This window comes from Heloderma suspectum, chromosome 13 (genome assembly GCF_057233095.1).
Source record: "Heloderma suspectum isolate Gila_16-S chromosome 13, 16-S_ref, whole genome shotgun sequence".
Classification (NCBI taxonomy): Eukaryota; Metazoa; Chordata; class Lepidosauria; order Squamata; family Helodermatidae; genus Heloderma; species Heloderma suspectum.
The window spans coordinates 20,190,521-20,209,240 of NC_139470.1; the positions used below are offsets into that span (position 1 = coordinate 20,190,521).

Sequence of the window (18,720 nt, forward strand, 5' to 3'; positions counted from 1 at the left end):
TTGTGTTGCAATGAGGTAATTTTTTTAGTGCTGTGCCGAAACTTTCTCCCACATTTTTTCCGACCATTCTCATTCAATTGGCTAGAAAAGAAATTGCTTTCGAAAAGAAATTCAAAGGAGGAGAGATTTCAGAGAAATTCTCATGGGCTGGGTTTGGGGTTCTTGTGCTTACCTTACTTACGAGGTGGCTGAGGAGTGTCCTGTCTTTCATTGCACAGTCATCTCTGTGGCAGCCCGTAGCCTCCTCAGCTTCCTGCACTTCAGGTAAAGCCATCATGAGGAAGACATCGTGAGGCCATTCCTCCCATGGGGCTTTTTCAGTTCAGGACGTGCAGGTGGCCTGGGAGGCCGCAGAGCCATGGAAAGACATGGAATAGAGAGAGAAAACGCGTACGGCCCCCTCGGCCACCTTGCAGCTCAAAAATACCACCAGAAGAAATTCAAAATTCTGCCTCAGAAAAGTGGAAGCCTCAACACAGTGGGTGCTGTTGCCACCTACAGAAGCAGTGCAGTAAGCCAAAACCCCTGAGGAAAAAAGAAAGAAGCTGTGCTACAACCGCTGCCCGTGGTGAGCCCGGTGGAGAATTTCTCCTCCCCTAGGAGAAATTCGGTGAAGTTGACCCCCCAATTTCTCTGCCCACAAACAGGCTGGAGAATTTTGAGAGGCCATTTGTGCACCGCTCTATAATTTTTACAGTTGTAACACTTAGAATCATAGAATAGTAGGGTTGGAAGGGGCCTACAAGGCCATCGAGTCCAACCCCCTGCTCAATGAGGAATCCAAGTCATGCAGGAATCCAAGTCACTTAGCTGAACACTCTTCCTGCCGGTAAGTAAGCCTTAGCAGAGGCATTTCGTCCTTTTAGAACGGGGGTGTGGGAAGTGCACAATAGCCAGGAAACTACCAAATGTTCAGTGGCTGGAGAAAAGAGGGAGGAGCTAGTTGAAGGGGGGAGGTGGCCTAGGGAACCCCAGAAGGCCTCTGCCCTCCCGCATTAAAGCTTTTCATATCACTATTTCATTTCATTTCATTTATTATATTTCTATACCACCTCATATCCCAAGCTCTCTGGGTGGTTCACAAAAAAACCAAGAACCATTAAAATACATTGCACAAAGTACGAAAAAGCATTTGCATAAAAACATATAGACAGATAACACACACATGGACGACAGACTGTATCACATGATGAGAAACTTCCTAACAATATGAGCTGTTCGACAGTGGGGCAGACTGTCTCGGGGGTTGGTGGACTCTCCTTTGCTGGGGGCAATCTAAGGAGAGGCTGGACGGCCGTCTGTCGGATGCTGTAGTTCCAAGATTGCTGCATTGGGTTGGACTAGATGACCTTCATGGTCCCTTCCTCACGCCAAATTCGATGATTCAAGTTTGACTGTACCTGCCAACGGCCAGCTTATGCCACAATCGATCTGTTATTCTTGATGGTGCCCCGCAAGACACTCTGTTGTGTTGTTGCTGCAACAGACTTAACAGGGCTACCCCATCTGGCGACTGAATATGGTCAAGATGCGAAAAATTCTTGCACATTCTGTAGCACCACCTTGTGTTAGAAATAGTAAGCTACAGCCTGGTAGGCAGAATTGGTGACTGGTTGTTGCTACAACAGTTTGTGGTCTCCACCTCAATAAAATAGAGGGTGCTTCCGGGCAGAGGTCTCCTAGCCAGGGCTGGCCCAAGACATTTTGCTACCTGAGGCAAAAGACAAGATGGAACCCCTCTCCATTCCATGTACTGAAGCTGACTGGAGTGGCAGTTCCCTCTTATTTCAACACTGATAACGGCATAGCATCTTCCACCACACCCAAGGGCGGCAGGCTAGTTTAGGGGTGCAGGACAGACAGGTGGCACACACAGCTCTGTCCTCCCAGAGAAGGGAATGGCTTGGGGGTCTCAGGAAGAATGGTTGGAGGTCTGCTGCTACCCCCACCCCAGCATCCGCTGCATGAAGCAGTTACCTCACTCTGTCTAATGGTAGGGCCGGCCCTGCTCCTAGCACTACATATCGGAATGCACTGTGCCGCAATTCCATGCTTTTTCCCTTAAGGGCACGATCCTATGCATGTTTACACAGAAAAAAAGCTCTACAACTCGCAGCATTCCCCAGCCAGCATGAATCTGGGAGGTGGAGGTGGGCATAAGATTGCACCGTAAAAGATTCTCTGTGGTAAGGAAAAAGATGGAGGAAATGGTAGGAAAACACAGGAGGGTTGTGAGTGGACCCCCCCACACACACACTAAAAATGTGTGAATGAGATAGGGTAATTGTATGATAAAAGTATCGTCTGAGCACCCACAGCGTTCAGTTGCTCTTTGTGAATGGATATGGTTGCAAGGCAGAGGCAATGGGTTTGTAAACATTCAGTGGGTTGGTTGGATTCTGACCTGTCATACTTCCAGTAGACCCATTAACGTCATTTGGATTTAAGCTGGTCATGACTAATGCCCTATTGATTTCAATGGGTCTACTCTAAGTAGGACTGATTCTGGATCAGGGCTAAGCCTGGTTGGACCTCTAAAACAAAACCACAATTTTGCGCCCCCTCCCCAAACTGCCCAACTCTAGCAGCAGCCACTTTGCCCCCCCCCCGACTGCCCAACTCTAGCACCAGCCATTGTAACAGGCCAGGGGCTGAACAGCTGCTCTGTCCCCGGCCTTTTGCAGTGCTCGGTAGGGATGTCAGAGTAATCTGCAATGGATTCAAATGAGTTCTGATTTCAGTGAATCCAGCCTGTGGATTTTGCAGTGCAGTGGCCTTTTCTGAGTCATGCAGATTCTACAGACTTGCAGGCCGTTTTTGTTACTTTGCGAGGGGGGGAGGATTTGTGCAACTTCGTTCATTTGTAACTGTGCACTTGCACTAACACGCATCAGCTCAAGTGCGCAACAGCGCAAGTACGCATTTACAAACAAACAAAATTCTCGTACAGAAAAATCCAGTTACATCAATGAGCAGATAAAACAATGAAAGATGACTGACAATCCATGAACCACAGACAGAATGGATGTAACAAAATCCATACATCCCTAGTGCTGAGTAACCAGGTTCACTTGGAAGCGTGAGCAAGAGGGGGAGATGTAGATGGCAGCGGTGTGAGGTCCAAGTGGCAGAGGGTGCTGGGTGGGGTGGGGGGCTCCAAAATCTAGACCTAGGCCTGAGTATTGCGTAGTGGTTACAGCGCTAGAGGGAAGACTTGAAATCCCCTCTCAGCCCCAAAACTTGCTAGATGAACTTTGGCAAATCATGCTGTCTGTCTGTCTCAGGGCTAAACTATATGTAATGTTAAATATTTAGTCTGCAGCTTTTCCTCCCGTTTCTGTTTACCTTAGTGGATTGTCACCGCTGTGGTTACTAACCAGAAACAAGATCTGGATTGGGACCACCATGGAGGTTTAAGCTTTCCCACCCAGTCACTCCTGCCCCCCCCAGCCTCCCCCCCCCAAATCCATCCCCGTCCACCTCGTAGACTAAAAAGAAAGACAAAGCCTCCATTGGTGCTGATGAAGTTTGTCTCTCTTTTTTTAATCCCGGTGGTGGTGGTGATGGTGGGGAATTGGGGGGGGGGAATTTTGGGTCGGTGGGTGGGTGGGATTTTGGGTGGGTGGGCAGGTAGGCAGAAGTGGTCAAGTGGGAAGGATTAAACCGCCCCTACCCCATTCATGGTGATCCCAATCTGGATTGGGTCCTCACATGCTTACACAAAGGTAGACAGAAATGGTCAGGGTTGGCTGCATGCTACATGTTTAACGTAGTGTGTAGTTTAGCCCTCAGCGTAACTTAATTTGCAGGGTTGTTGTGAGGATAAAATGGGTCCATGTATGGTGCCATGTGCTCAGTGGATAAAGGGATGGTTATTTGTTAGTATTACACTAGCTCACACAACTTTAAACTTTGTTTGAGAGCATTCCTATGGCCCCTGGATAGCATCTGGGGAGGGATAGGATAGTTCAGATTCTTGGATCCAAGGCTGGAGACAACACTTTAAGCCAAGATCCGAGCTCCCTGCCCCTTCCCCTTCCCCTTCTCAGCTGGTGCGAAGAGAATGACTGCCTCTCTGAGCTCGCAAAGGCAAACTTGGAGAGGAGGAAAAGGGGACAGTTCTATGGGAAGGGAAGGGAGGGGACTAGGGAAGGTGGCTTATGAAGAATCTTCCCACCTCCCCAGCCTCCTTGCTTCCCACTCCGCAGAGCCCCAGCTAAACAGGCAAAAAAGTTCAGAGGCTGACAGGCATCCTGATAGGATTGCGGCCTTTATTGATCAACTGTAACTTTAATCATGAGCAACTTTTCCTTAGCATAAATTTCGATAGATGTGCCATTTAACTTTTAATTTCCACACTGTGATTTATTTTATTGCATACAGGTTACAAAATAGTTCCTCTTGTCTCCCTCTACCACCCCCCCAAATAAGGAGAATTTCACAAATTCATGAGAGAAGAGACCAGAGACGTGCAAGCAGAAACAATTTCCAGCAGGGCATTCATGCATTTCAGTGTGTTGCACGGTCCCTGAGGATGGGACTTCTGAAGATAAGGGATGGGTTAATTTTTAAAATGTATTTATTCTCTAAATTGGAATTCTGGTGGTATTTTGGGAACTGAGATGACCTTGGCTGGTGTGTATGTGTGTGTTTCATTGCTTGCTAAGTCTTGTAAAGGTTATCAGAGGACTTTTCTTGTTCTCTTATGACCATTTGTGATACATAAATAATATTTTCACAGCTTATCTGATGTTGTGCTTTTATCGATCAGTTACAGTGCCTAAAGATTGTTACTGCATATGCAGGGGTGGGTAACCTGCATATGTTGGACTCTAACTCCCATGAGCCTCAGCCACCAAGAATTGTTGCAATATGCCGTCATATCAACAGATCTGGAAAAACCTTATACTTTAAACACAGTCCTGATAGAGGAAAAGCATCCAGTGTTTAAGGGGGATTTGCATACCCAGTGTGAATTACCTATTCCTTTCAAAAATATGTACCCCACTGTTAAATGTCTTTAAAATAAAATAAATCTGAAGTGGCATATAAATTTCTTATAAACAAAGCACATTAGAACAATACCACAACAAATGAAATGAAAAATATTTAGCAGCAATGGAAAAAACAAAAACATCAATTAAGAAAGTCTAAAATCAGAAAATGGTGGATAGAACAGCCAATAAAACAACAGTTGGGTGGGGTGGGGGGATCAAATTAGAAAATGTCATCACCGGGCACCTAAAACTCAGCAACAGAGATGCCATTCTGTAATTGGTGTGCCAACACTGAAAAGGACTTCTCCCTGCTTCACTTTTTGGAGTTGGAGACACCTGGGGAAGGACATGAGATAAAGGTCTTAATACCTGGGCAAGTTTGTATAGCTCAGTGGTAGACAACTTGTGGTCCTCCAGATGTTTTGGCCTACAACTCCCATGATCCTTCACTACTGGCTATTCTGGTTAGGGGTGATGGGAATTGTAGGCCAAAACAAAATGGAGGACCACCAGTTGTCCACCACTGGTATAGGCGGAGCTCAGTAATAGATGGCTGTTGCTATGTTACTAGATGCCTCACGTAGCCTAGGCAGGACTTTTGCACCAACCTGTAATATGCAAGTGTGTAGGACCAGACTTCAAAAGAATCTTTGTACATTTGAATCATAGAGTTGGAAGGGACCCCAAAGTTCATCTAGTCTACCCCCTGCAGATGTAGGAAATCTGCTTCTACAGCATCCTTCATGGATGGCTAACCAGCCTCTGCTTAAAAACCTGTAATGAAGGAAGCGCCACCACCTTCGAAGGCAGTCTGTTCCTCTGTCCATCAGCTCATACTGTCAGGAAGTTCTTCCTAAAGTTTAGTTGAAATGGCCTTTCTTGGCATTTGAACCTCATACGTTTGGGTCCTACACTCTGGAGCAATTGAGGACAAAATTGTTCCTTTACCTTTGTGGCAGCCCTTCAAATATTTGAAGATATCCCTCACATTGACCAGTTCTCATGATCGGCAGGTGGTTAACAAGCCATGCTGCATATGCCAGCCATGTGCCGGAGGGAATCATAGAATCATAGGGTTGGAAGGGGCCTACAAGGCCATCGAGTCCAACCCCTTCTCAATGCAGGAATCCAAGTCAGAGCATCCATGACAGATGGCTGTCCAGCCTCATCTTGAATACCTCCAGTGTGGGAGAGCCCACCACCTCCCTAGGTCATGGGTTCCATTGTCGTATTGCTCTAACAGTCAGGAGGATTTTCCTGATGTTCAGCCGGAATCTGGCTTCCTCTAACTTGAGCCCATGATTCCATGTCCTGCACTCTGGGATGATCGAGAAGAGATCCTGGCCTTCCTCTCTGGGACAACCTTTCAAGTCCTTGAAGAGCGCTATCATAACTCCCCTCTGTCTTCTCTTCTCAAGGCTAAACATGCCCAGTTCTTTCAGTCTCTCTTCATAGGACTTTATTTCCAGTCCCCTAATCACCTTTGTTGCCCTCCTCTGAACCCTCTCCAGTTTGTCTGCATCCTTCTTAAAATGTGGTGCCCAGAACTGGACACAGTACTCCAGATGAGGCCTAACCAGTGCTGAGTAGAGGGGAACTAGTAGTTCCTGGGATTTGGAAGCTATGCTTCTATGAATGCAGCCCAAAATAGCATTTGCCTTTTTTGCAGCCACATCACATTGTTAGCTCATATTCAGCTTGTGATCGACAACAATTCCAAGATCCTTCTTGCTTGTAGTGTTGTTGAGCCACATATCCCCCATCTTGTAACTGTGCATTTGGTTTCTTTTTCCTGGGTGCAGAACTTGGCATTTATCCCTATTAAATTTCATTCTGTTGTTTTCTGCCCAGTCCTCCAGCCTATCGAGATCACTTTGAATTTTGTTTCTATCTTCCAAAGTATTAGCTATCCTGCCCAATTTTGTGTCATGTGCAAATGACACAAGATTTGCATAATTACCCTTGGCAACGCGGTTTGTTGTATTAATTAATTAATTACATTTATATCCTGGCCAGGAACCCAAAGTGGCTTACGTGATCTCCCTCCTTTCATTTTATCCTCACAACAACCAGTGAGGTAGGTCAGGCTGAAAGCCAGTGTCAGGGTGGACACTGAGCCCATAGAATCCCAGAGTAGTTCTGATTCTGAGGAAGAGCAGTCGCTCCTGGGAGAGGAGCGTGCTCCTCTTTCCCAGGGTCAACAGCTGACGGAGATTCCTCCCACTGGCATTCCTAGCTTAGATAGCAGTCCTGGGAGTGACAGAGCGCGGGAAGCAGACTTGATGGACGCGCGACGCCAACGCAGGGAGCGGCGCCAAATGGAGGGCGCGGAAAGGAGGTGTAGTGCCCGGTTGGCGTGCAAACAATGGCTGCGCCCAGAGGATCCAAGGGAAAAGGGGAGGGACTCTCCCTAGCCCTTAAGTTCAGGGGTCTGCCAGTGATTCCCTTTCAAATGGGTACCAACTGTTCCCACTTAGGGCATAGGTACTCTGCTGCTCATATCTAGTTGTTAACAGTAGAGTTGTTAAGTTGTAAAAGAGGAATAAAGCTTTGAAAATAATACCTTTGTCTGTGTTTGGACTTGGCTACTGGATTAGACTGAGAGAGGCCTCCAAGGAGCCCTTGACAGCCAGTGACTAGCCCAAAGTCTCCCAGTGAGCTTCTTGGCCAAGTGGGGACTAGAACCTGGATCTCCTGAGTCCTAGTCCAACACACTAACTACTATATCACACTGGCTCTAACGAGCAAAGGGCTGGATGTGCCTGATCTCATCTGATCTTGGAAGCTAGGCAGGGTCAGCCCTGGGTAGTACTTGGACGGGACACCGCCTGGGAGTCAGGCTTCCTGCACTGAGCAGGGGATTGGACTAGATGGCCTTGAAGGCCCCTTCCCACCCTATGATTCTATGTTTCTATGAACCTGGCCAGGGCAGCTTGTTGCCATGGGTAACAAGCTACCCAGAACCCATGGGCTGTTGTAGGGTTCTGGGTGGCTTATTTTTTTATTTTTTTAATTTCTGTACCGCCCAATAGCCGGAGCTCTCTGGGCGGTTCACAGAAATTAACATATGGCAGCAAGCCACCCTGGCTGGGTTCACACAACATGACAAACCATGCTGCCAGGGGTAATGATGCAGAACCCCCAGGATGTGACCGGCAAGCGCAGCCTAGTTCAGAAGCCACCATTGCTTGTTAACTGCTCGCTGATCATGCACACTGAGCTGTTGCCTCTAAATCATCTTTTTTCCAGGCTAAATGCAGCCAGTGTTGCTCTTTCCATGACAATTTGCAGCAAAGGAACATAATAGGAGTGGCTGGGTGACCAGCCAGATGGGTGATTAATAAATTTAATAAATAAATAAATTAAGGTTGTGCTGTGCACCGGCACCGTGGAGCCTTTGAGGACAGGTCACGGCCCGCTAAAGTAGGGGTGGGCAACTCGGCGCTGTCCAGATGTTTTGGACTACAACTCCCATCGGCATGGCCAATGGTAAAGGATGATGGGAGTTGTAGTCCAAAACATCTGGGGGGTATAATAGGTTGCCTAGCCCTGTGCTAGAGGATGGGGAGGAAAGCATGTGTAAAGGGAAGGGGCGCAGGGCCAGTGGGCGGGGACAGCTGCCTGACTCCTCCCATGTCATCTCTCTCTTTCTCTTTCTCTTTCTCTTTCTCTTTCTCTTTCTCTTTCTCTTTCTCTTTCTCTTTCTCTCCCTGCCCTCCCCAGAGCAAGCTGGTGAAGTACTTCAGCCGCCAGCTCTCCTGCAAGCGGAAGGTGGCCCTGCAGGAACGCAACGCCAAGCTGGAGGGATTCCCACAGCTCCTGCACTGGTTCCGCATCGTCAACATCCGCAAGGAGGTCATGGAGGTGAGTGAGGCCCGGATGGTGAGAGAGAGCAGCTCCCGCTTCCTGCTGTGTTGCCCTCCTTCCATATTCTTGCCCCCGTGGTCCATGGCTTTTTTTTTTTTTTTTGGATGTACGGTGTATTTCTCCTGCTCCTCAGCCAAAAAGGCTCCCGGAGTGGTTTACATAGAATCAGTAAAATGAGATGTTCCCTACCTGCAGGCTTACAGTCTAAAAAGACACAACACACAAGGAAAAAGGAATGGGGAGGGAAGAGGAAAAAGGTCTTCTGGCTGGGCTGGTGGAACAGCCCGGCTTTCCACTCTCATTTCCCTCAGTACAGCTTGTTAGAAACCTGCCCAGAGTTGCCACACATAGGCCAACATTTTCTCCTTTGGGCCAGTCTTAATTTTTGGCCTTGATGTAGGCCAAATGCTTGGCATGCACATATAGAACTAACAAATAGATGTCTCCAATGGCCAGTTGCCCTGGGACTGCTAAAGTTAGGGGAGGAACAGTGGAGCCTGGTGGTGATGGATCCGCTCCAGGTTTCAGTCAGAACACTAAAGGAGCTATCCAAGCTGCACCTCAGATAGCTCCTTTAGAGTTCTAACTGGTTCTGACTGAAACCCGGAGTGGATTCACTGCCCCACTGACATTGGAGCCTCCAGCCTCCACTGGAGAGGCCCACCCTGGCCTCTGCGTTCAGTGAAGGGAAGCAGAGCTGCGGAATCAGTTGCAGTGCTACTTCAGAACAGGATTCTGGAGCAGTAGTCCAAGGTCCTGCTCAGCAGAATAAGCAGAACGGTCCCCACATTGCAGCTGGGCTGACCCACTACATACATTATGAAGTAAGTGAATAATATATGTCGCCATCTACAGACAGCCCCTGCTGTAAAACCATGAAGTCCAGAATCTAAAATTACCAGTCTGTACCACTGCTCAGTTACATCACTTCCATCTAAGCCGCTTTGGGCAACCTAGGGTGGTCTGGGGGGCAGTTTCCAGCACCCAGACTGCCCTCCCCCATGGACAGCACTCCTGCCCCCATCTGCAAAAAAGAAGAAGGTTGTTTTCTGCTGAGCTACTGCAGCAAACTGATATGGGAACCTAGAAACACACAACTTAGCAAGGATCAAGCGAACCTGGGCTTTTCTAAGGCTCTGTAGTGGCTGGCCACAGCCGTGCCACTGGAATTGGCAGGGTGGGGGCAGCTGGGGCCACAGAAGAGGATGGAAATGCCAGTTTACAACTTAGCCCTACGTTTCTGGCATTGTCAAACTAATCGCTGTCCTCTGCCTTGTCCTTCAACTCTCCTTCTCTGCCTTTTCTTTGTTTAGTTTGCAACCCTGAAGTTAACCCCCTTTTAATTGTGAGCCACTTTGGGAGACAATATTTGTTGGAAAAGTGAGATAAAAATATAAAATCAATCACTTTAAGGGAAGCTGGATTCCGCAATCTGGACATAGGTGGATTCTGCAACCTGTTGAGCCGCTGTTTTTCTTTTGCATCATTTCTTCGGGCTTTAGCCATTGCAGGGAGGGCCCCAGGCAGGCCACTGAAGCTGCTCCCTTGACCACTAGGAGGGTCACAGAGCCTCCTTTCTGTCTTGCAAGATTTCAGCAGGCGTCATTCACATATTTCCAAGCACAACTTGATAACTGAAAGGACTAGAATGGCGCAAGGGGAACCCAGCTGCGTTCATGTTCCCCCCAACTGGGTTGGGAAAGAGAGCTTTTCTCCACTTGTTCTGAGGCCATTCCTTGGTGTCTAACATATTGGTCTAGTATGGGGTGCAGAACCTCAGAACTGGGGCTCAGATCCAACTCTCATGGGATCCCAGTCTGTCCCTCTGGGATTCCCAAGAGGATCACATCCCTTTTCCCCAGTCACTGAATGTTTGGTAGTTTCCCAGCTTTTATGCAGTTTTTCTCCTTTCTAAAAGGCTGAAATACCTCTCCTATGGCTACCGGCAGTAAGTGCTTTAAGCTAAAATATGCTGGCAGTTTTGATCCCGCCCCTTTTCCCCTTGGCCCCCCCACCACTGGAATACAGCCCCTGAAAGCTTCTCTGAAATGGCATTCAGGCCTTGGGCTGAAAGAGGTTCAACACCCTGGTCTTGTGGCACAATTCTCTATTTGGATGCGAGAAGTCTTGGGTGAGGAAGAGAGGAAGCTGCCTTTTATAGACTCTAACCGAGTGGCATGCCAAAAATTTCTCCCACATTTTTTTCGACCGCTCTCATTCAGTTTGATAGAAGAGAAATTGATTTCAAAAAGGAATTCAATGGTGAGGACATTTCGGAGGAATTATCCAGGGTTGGGTTTGGGTTTCTTGGGCTGACCTCACTTAGGAGGTGGCCGAGGAGTGAGCACAAGCGTCCTGTTTTTCACTGTACAATCATCTGTCTGGCCGCCTGTAGCCTCCTCAGCTTCCTACACTTCAATTAAAGCCCAGTTTCAGGCCCCATGAGGTAATTCCTCCCATGGGGCTTTTTCAGATCAGGACACGCGGGCAGCCTGGGAGGCTGGTTGTGATTAGGTAAGCTCAAAAGCACCACGAAAATAAATCCGACGTAAATTATAGACCATCCTGAGAATGAGCCAGAATAATAGAAGCCCCTTTCATGGGGGAAGAAAACTCCTAGGAATTGGAAGACAGATTTTGGCAAAGCACTAACTCCACCTCATTCCTGGAGCCAGACACCTGCATTGCAGTGGATATAAACTGGGGGCCGGCCTGCCAAGACAACGGATGCTGTTGCAACATGAAAAGCCCCCAAACCTTTCCACAAAAGAAAGAAGCTGTGCTACAAGCCCTGCCAATGGGGAGCCCTACCTGGGAGAAAGTGTTGAGAATTTCTCCTGCCCCTGGAAAAATTCAGTGGAATTGTTTCCCAGATTTCTCAGCCCACAAATAAGGTGGAGAATTTTGAGAGGTCAGCTGCGCACAGCTCTGATCAAACTGTTGGGCCATCTAGCTGCGTATCGTCTACATTAGCCTTCTACAACCTAGTGTCTTCTAGATGTGTTGGCTTACAATTCTCATTGTCCCCAGACAGCCTACAGAGTCTCTTCAGGTGTGGGGAAGAAAGGTCAGAACTCTGACCCCGACCGCAGAAGGGGGAATCCGTACAATGCTATGGTCCTTGGAATGCACGCCCAGGGATCGTAGGATTGCTCTCTAAGGCCATAAAAACTGTCCGTGTTTCTGTGAGGTCAAGTCCCATTGGAGTTGGTAGGGCACCCACACAAGATCAAGCTGCAGAATAGTTAAGTCTTGCATGAGAAAAAAACACAAGCGAATCAAACCAGGATGACAGCAGTAATAAGAATCCACATTTCATCATCAACTGAGAAAGCTTGAAAGAAAAGGTGTTGGCTTGTTTGTTTATCTGTGGATGGAAGGAGATTGACAATGTCCTTCAAAAGGGGTGTAGTTGAATGGGAGAGCACCTGCTTTGCATGAAGAAGGTCGCAGGTTCGATCTCAGCATCTCCAGGTAGGGTTGGGAAAGAATCCTGCCTGAAACCCTGGAGAGCCGCTGCCAGTCAGTATCAACCACACTGAGCTCAATGCACCATGGGTTCGCTTCGCATCCCGATCAATCTTGCAGCATGTTTGGCCAGATCTTCAACAACGGGGCCTAAACCAGTGGAGGCCGGTGGCTCCTATTTTGGTGGGGGAGTGCATCCATTCTGGGTTTCAGTCAGAACCAGCCAGAACTCTACAGGAGCTATCCAATGTGCTGAACCCAACCCCTAAGTAGGTTTGGCACCTCGAATAGCTCCTTTAGAGTTCTGACTGGTTCTAACTGAAACCCAGAGCGGAAACCCACCCTCCTCCACTGGTCTAAACTGCGGGAGAAGGTGCTGTTAAAGGCTTGGAAGGAATGGCCCCAAAGCCGTCTTTTTGGCAGTCCTCTCTGGATCCCCCTTGTCATACCTCTGTCCTCTTGCCGCTGCCTGGAACTGTCTCCAAAAACTCCATCGCCTCTCTTACAGTGCCATGCGATGCCATTCCTTCAGTGCTACAGCAGATTCCTTTGCTGTCTCGTACACAGTTCTTGCTCCCTTTCCTTCTCTTCAATGCTTTCCATGGCCTTACCTCCCCGCCAGAACTGGCCTTTCTTCTAGGCAAAGTGAGGCGGTCACCTCAGGCAGCGAATTTTGGGTGTCCTGAAAGGGCAGCAAACTATTAGTGGCTTAATTGCTTGTTACTGTATTTTTAGTGCCAGGAAAAGGTACTTCTGGTTTTTTTGTACCTCAGGTGGCAAAAACACTTGGGTCGCCTTTGGTACTATGTACCTTAGCAGGGAGAGTGGGGTGGTGGTGCTGCTGCCGTTTGCTGATTCTCTTCAGGCAGCAAAATGTCTTGGCTGGCCCTGCCTCCCCAAATTATTGCTCTGCCCTCATATCTAAATATATGGGACAGTGAAGCAAGTCACATGGAAACAGGAAGTGATTTGCCTTTTGTCTAAGTCCTAGAGATAATCAGTGCTCCAGGTTTTTGAGGGCCCTTGGGCAAGACACCCTCAGTGGGCCCCCTCCCTCAGGGAGTCTGCTTTCTCACCACCATTATCCCCAGCTGCTGCTCCTCCTCTTTCTCATCATTGCTACCACTTGCTTGCTTGGCAGGCAGAGAGCCAGTGAGTAGGGATGTACGAAAGTGACTTACCTTTCCGCGGATTATGTTGATGTTGGGGGGGAGGCGTCTACGCTATTTGCATCCCCCTTATTTTCGCCGTCTTAGTCTACGTAAATCTTGACGTAGGCTAAGACGTGCCAAAATAAGGAACGCAAATGGCGGCGGCCATGGCCGCCATCATTTGCGTACACACGTTGTTGTTGTTGTTTTTTAAGTCAGCCATGATAGGCTACGTAAAGATTTACGTAGCCTATCACGGTGTTTTTTTAAAATCTAGCTGCGATAGGCTATGTAAATCTTTACGTAGCCTATCATGTTTTTTTGTTTTGTTTTTTTTAACCTGGAAATGGCGGCAGCGGCAGCTGGTCAGAAGACCGGCCGCCGCCGCCGCCGCATCGCCGCCGCCAGGAAGATCCGCCCAAGGTAAGTCCCGTCCTGGGGGGGTGGCGGGGGGGTGGCGGGCCGTTCCGCCACCGATTTCGGGGGGCTGAATACGCTGGCATTCGGCCTCCCCGAGATCCATGGCGGAACTTTCGTACATCCCTACCAGTGAGCAAGTAAGAACATAAGAAGAGCCGTGCTGGATCAGACCAAGGGTCCATCTAGTCCAGCATCCTGGTCACATAGTGGCCAACCAGCTGCCCTCAGGAAACCCACAAGCAGGGCATGAGTGCAACAGCATCCCCCCCATGTTCCCCAGCAACTGATGTACAGAGGCTCACTGCCTCTGGTACTGGAGGTAGCACATAGCCATCAGGACTAGGAGCCATTGACAGCCTTTTCCTCCCGGAATTTGTCCAACCCCCTTTGAAAGCCATCCAAACAGGTGGCCATCGCTACATCCTGTGGTCGCGAATCCCATAGTTTAACTCTGTGCTGTGTGAAGAAGTCATTCCTTTTATCTGTGCTGGATCTTCCGCCAGTCCGCTTCATGGGATGACCCCGGGTTCTAGTATTTTGAGAGAGGGAGAAAAATGTCTCCCTGTAGACAGTGGCATCTGCTTCTGCTCCTTCTCACCACCACTGTTGTCTGGATCAGAGCGAAAGGAGGGAGAACAAGCAGGTTGCAATGGGGAAGCAGAGGAGCAACTCCAGGGGGTCTCAGCAGAGGGCCCCTGTTGGGGTGTGGGCCCTTGGCAAGTGCCTGTCCATGCCAACCCTGAATATATTAACAGTTCAGATGGTGATGTAGGAAAGCCTCTTTCCCCCAAGCTAGGTTTTCATTTTCCAGGGCACTGTGCAGTCCTGTTGGGAGTAGAGCTCCCATGGAACTCATCTGAGGGATGCTCCTGAGCCTGGGGAGCAAAGGTTCTGTGCAGTCCCCAGCTTGCCTGGCCAAGACCAGGGAAAGAGGAGTTAGTTGAAGGCACACAGCAAGACAGAGGTGCTCTTGGGTGGCACTGCACTCCTCCAGCAGACCCACAAGAGGGCAGCGCTGCTCCATGCAGTCAAACCTTCTGCGGCCGGAAGGAAGAGGCAAAGAATGTTTGCTAATTTCTGCAGATCTGTTCAGGTGATGTGGGAGATGGCTTAATGTAGTTAGTGGTGCAGTGTCAGAGCTGAAGTCCAAAACATCTGGGGGGCACCAGGTTGGGCAAGGTTGATGGACAGGGCATGTCAGTGGTGGCTGGAGCCCAGTAGAGTTGGTTGGGGAGAAGGTAGGGTCACCTTAGGCAGAGCCAAGGGGGTCGCCATCAGCGGGAAGTATCACAGGAAAGCATTCTTTTGAACACAGCAGCACTCCATTGTAAAAGGAAAAGCTGAGGCACATGAAATTGAGCATCATCTCTGCAACGCAGAGTGGGTGGGGTAGGGTGAATAGATCAGAGCCCCTTTCTCTGTGCTGTTCAGTCCCTTTCTCCATGCATGGGGAAAGGAAATGTGGGTGGGGCTGGATGATGTCACAGGAGGGGGAGGAGTTTCAGGGTGGGGTGCCACCCCTTGACATCACCAGGCTCCCCGACTTGGTCCAGGGGGGCACAATCCGGCCCCCGGACCAAAAGTGGTTGCTTCTCTCTGGCCTAATGTATCTTGGAGAGTGCTTCCGAGGGTAAAATGAGAAGTGGGGAAGAACCGTCTACACCACTTTGAGCTCTTCAAGGCAGGATATCTATGCCACAAATAAATATAAATAAATACATGTGTACAAAGGACTTTGAACCAGTGGAGGATGGTGGCTCCAATTTTGGTGGGGCTGTGAATCCACTCTGGGTTTCAGTCAGAACCAGCCAGAACTCTATGATTCTGGCAGATTATTATTGCTGCATATATAATGCTTCAGAAGATTGTTCAAAGCAGTGGATACCGGTGGCTCTGATTTCGATGGGGCCATGAATCCATTCCGGGTTTCAGTCAGAACCAGCCAGAGCTCTAAAGGAGCTATCCAAGGTGCTGAACCCTGTCCCTTTGGATAGCAGTAATAATAATCGTCCCCTTCCATTTCTGATGTTCAAGCAGGGAATGCCACGGCTTATGTAGCCAAAATGGCACCCACACATAAGAGCCAAGTATCGGCAGGCTTTGGGGAAGCCCAAAGTTTACAGAAATACAAAACATCTTTTTCGGGGAGTGGGGAACCCCCTAAGGGAATGGGCCCCAAAAGAGCCCAAAGAGGAGTGAGCTTGCTCAGTGGTCATGGAACACTGACTGACTGTTGGGGATACGAATAGAAACCATGGGATGGGGGAGGGGAGATGGAATGGAATGGAGTCTCTTGGGAAAGGTCATGGCTGTCTGGAATCCTGAACAGCAGCATTCCACATGGGAACATTTTTCTTACAGGCCCTCTTCTGATGGATGATCTCTTTCAGAAAGGGCAAGATTGAGTTTGTGGGCCACCAGTAGCTGAACCCTATCACTTCAACTTGGCAGGACGAGACCCTCTTCTTTATAATGCCATGTCCTCCTTTCTTCCTCTAGGAAATCACTCCAGGCCAGTTGAACCTGGAGGACCTTATGGAAATGACTGATGAGCAGGTCTGCGAGACGGTGGAGAAGTTTGGGGCCAACCAGGAGGAGTGCGCTCGGCTCAACGCCTCACTCTCCTGCCTCCGGAGCGTCCATAAGTCAGGTGCGGAAGAATGCTTTCTCTTCCTCCCGATGACCACGAACCAGAACATGTGCAACTGTCAATGGCAGCCTCCCCAACCTGATGTCCTCCAGATGCGTTGGACTGCAACTCCCAGAATGCCCAGCCAGCATGGTCATTGGGAGTTGCAGTCCAACCTGTCTGGATGACATCAGGTTGGAGAATGCTGGTCAACAGAGCATCCTCAGGGACATGGGCGCCTTCTGTTGCTTCTGCTGCTCTGCCCCCTGTGCTCTTGTCATGCTCCAAGCTACAGTACTTGGAATGTGGACCTGGTTTAATCATTCCACTTGTGCCATAGCCCACTAGTGACCTGGGGTAGATTCTCTCTCTCCCTCCTCAAGCGAGAGATTTGTTTGCCATCCAGCAGTGGTGTAGGGGTGAATTTTGAAGAACAGGCACTTGTAGTCCCCATAGCCACACCCCCAAGGAGAGACCAAAATTTCAGGCAGCTGGGTCCCATCCCTCCCCTGCCTTCTGTCTTCCGCCCATCCCTCCCCTGCCTTCCGTCTTCCGCCCATCCCTCCCCTGCCTTCCGTCTTCCCCCCATTCCTCCCCTGCCTTCCGTCTTCCCCCCATCCCTCCCCTGCCTTCCGTCTTTTGCCCATCCCTCCCTACCTTCCGTCTTCCGCCCATCCCTCCCCTGCCTTCCATCTTCCCCCCATCCCTCCCCTGCCTTCCGTCTTCCCCCCCATCCCTCCCCTGCCATCCGTCTTCCCCCCCATCCCTCCCCTGCCATCCGTCTTCCACCCATCCCTCCCCTGCCTTCCGTCTTCCCCCCATCCCTCCCCTGCCTTCCGTCTTCCACCCATCCCTCTCCTGCCTTCCGTCTTCTGTCCATCCCTCTCCTGCCTTCGGTCTTCTGCCCATCCTTCTCCTGCCTTACTGCACTGATGTTGCATTTTTAAATTGTATGCACCTCAGGACAGAGACCTGTCCTCTTCACCGTTAATCTTTAAAAACTCACCCGCATTGATAGCACTACATAAGTGTTTTTCAGCTGCTTCTGGGTTATCCAGAATTGGAAGGAATACATGCTGGTGGTTGCTCAGTAAACACTGCATATTCTTTGTCCAATCCCCCTCCCTGGCCCCAAGATCTAGAGATGGCTATACCCCTTGAGTTCAGCTGGCCATGAGCTGATAGCAGTGTGTTTAGAATTCAAGATATGCCAAATATCTCCTTCCTGTCTTTTGTGGGGTCACGCGTCCCCGACAAAATTCATAGTGGTTGTCGTTGCTGGTGGGGATATTTGTTGATTTGGGCACCACATTTTAAGAAGGATGCAGACAAACTGGAGAGGGTTCAGAGGAGGGCAACGAAGGTGATCAGGGGACTGGAAACAAAGCCCTTTGAGGAGAGACTGAAAGAACTGGGCATGTTTAGCCTTGAGAAGAGAAGACTGAGGGGAGATATGATAGCGCTCTTCAAGTACTTGAAAGGTTGCCCCAGAGAGGAAGGCCAGGATCTCTTCTCGATCATCCCAGAGTGCAGGACACAGAATCATGGGCTCAAGTTAGAGGAAGCCAGATTCCGGCTGAACATCAGGAAAAGCTTCCTGACTGTTAGAGCAACACAACAATGGAACCAATTACCTAGGGAGGTGGAGGGCTCTTCCACACTGGAGGCATTCAAGACGAGGCTGGACAGGTATCTGTCAGGGCTGCTCTGACTTGGATTCCTGCACTGAGCAGGGGGTTGGACTGGAAGGGGCCTTGTAACCCTACTATACTATTCCATGATTTACAGGTGAATCTGAAGAAACTTTTTTCTTCCCTTTTAACTACAATTTTTACCCACTGCCCCACTCCCTAGAACCTACAAAATCTAATACTTCTGGTGCAGCCCTATTTAGAACAAATAATGTTGCCCTTGTCCAGGAATCACAAAACAGGAAAAGGTTATATTGGGTGCTTGAAGATGAGTGCAGTTGTGGAAAAAGAACCTCTCTGAGCTTTAGACTTTTTGATGGCTATCTTAAGATGTGTTTTTTATGCTCATTTATGGCACATTTGCAGACAGAAAGGTGCTCCCCAACATATCAATCATTTGGGGGGGGGCGCTTCTCTCATTTACACAGAGTTACCAGGAATTGCTACACGCAGCAAGAACATGGTGGGTTGTGTGGGGATCCAATTGAATTTCCCTT

At 49.2% G+C, this 18,720-nt stretch overlaps 1 protein-coding gene across 1 annotated transcript in view; it reads left to right on the forward strand.

Moving 5' to 3' along the window:
* KSR2 (kinase suppressor of ras 2) overlaps window positions 1-18,720 on the forward strand; it is a 349,744-nt gene that overhangs the window by 33,972 nt on the left and 297,052 nt on the right. Inside the window, exons 2-3 of the mRNA XM_084819248.1 lie at window positions 8,721-8,861; window positions 16,403-16,553. Coding sequence (XP_084675374.1) covers window positions 8,721-8,861; window positions 16,403-16,553 — 292 coding nt within the window. The remainder of the gene's footprint in view (window positions 1-8,720; window positions 8,862-16,402; window positions 16,554-18,720) is intronic.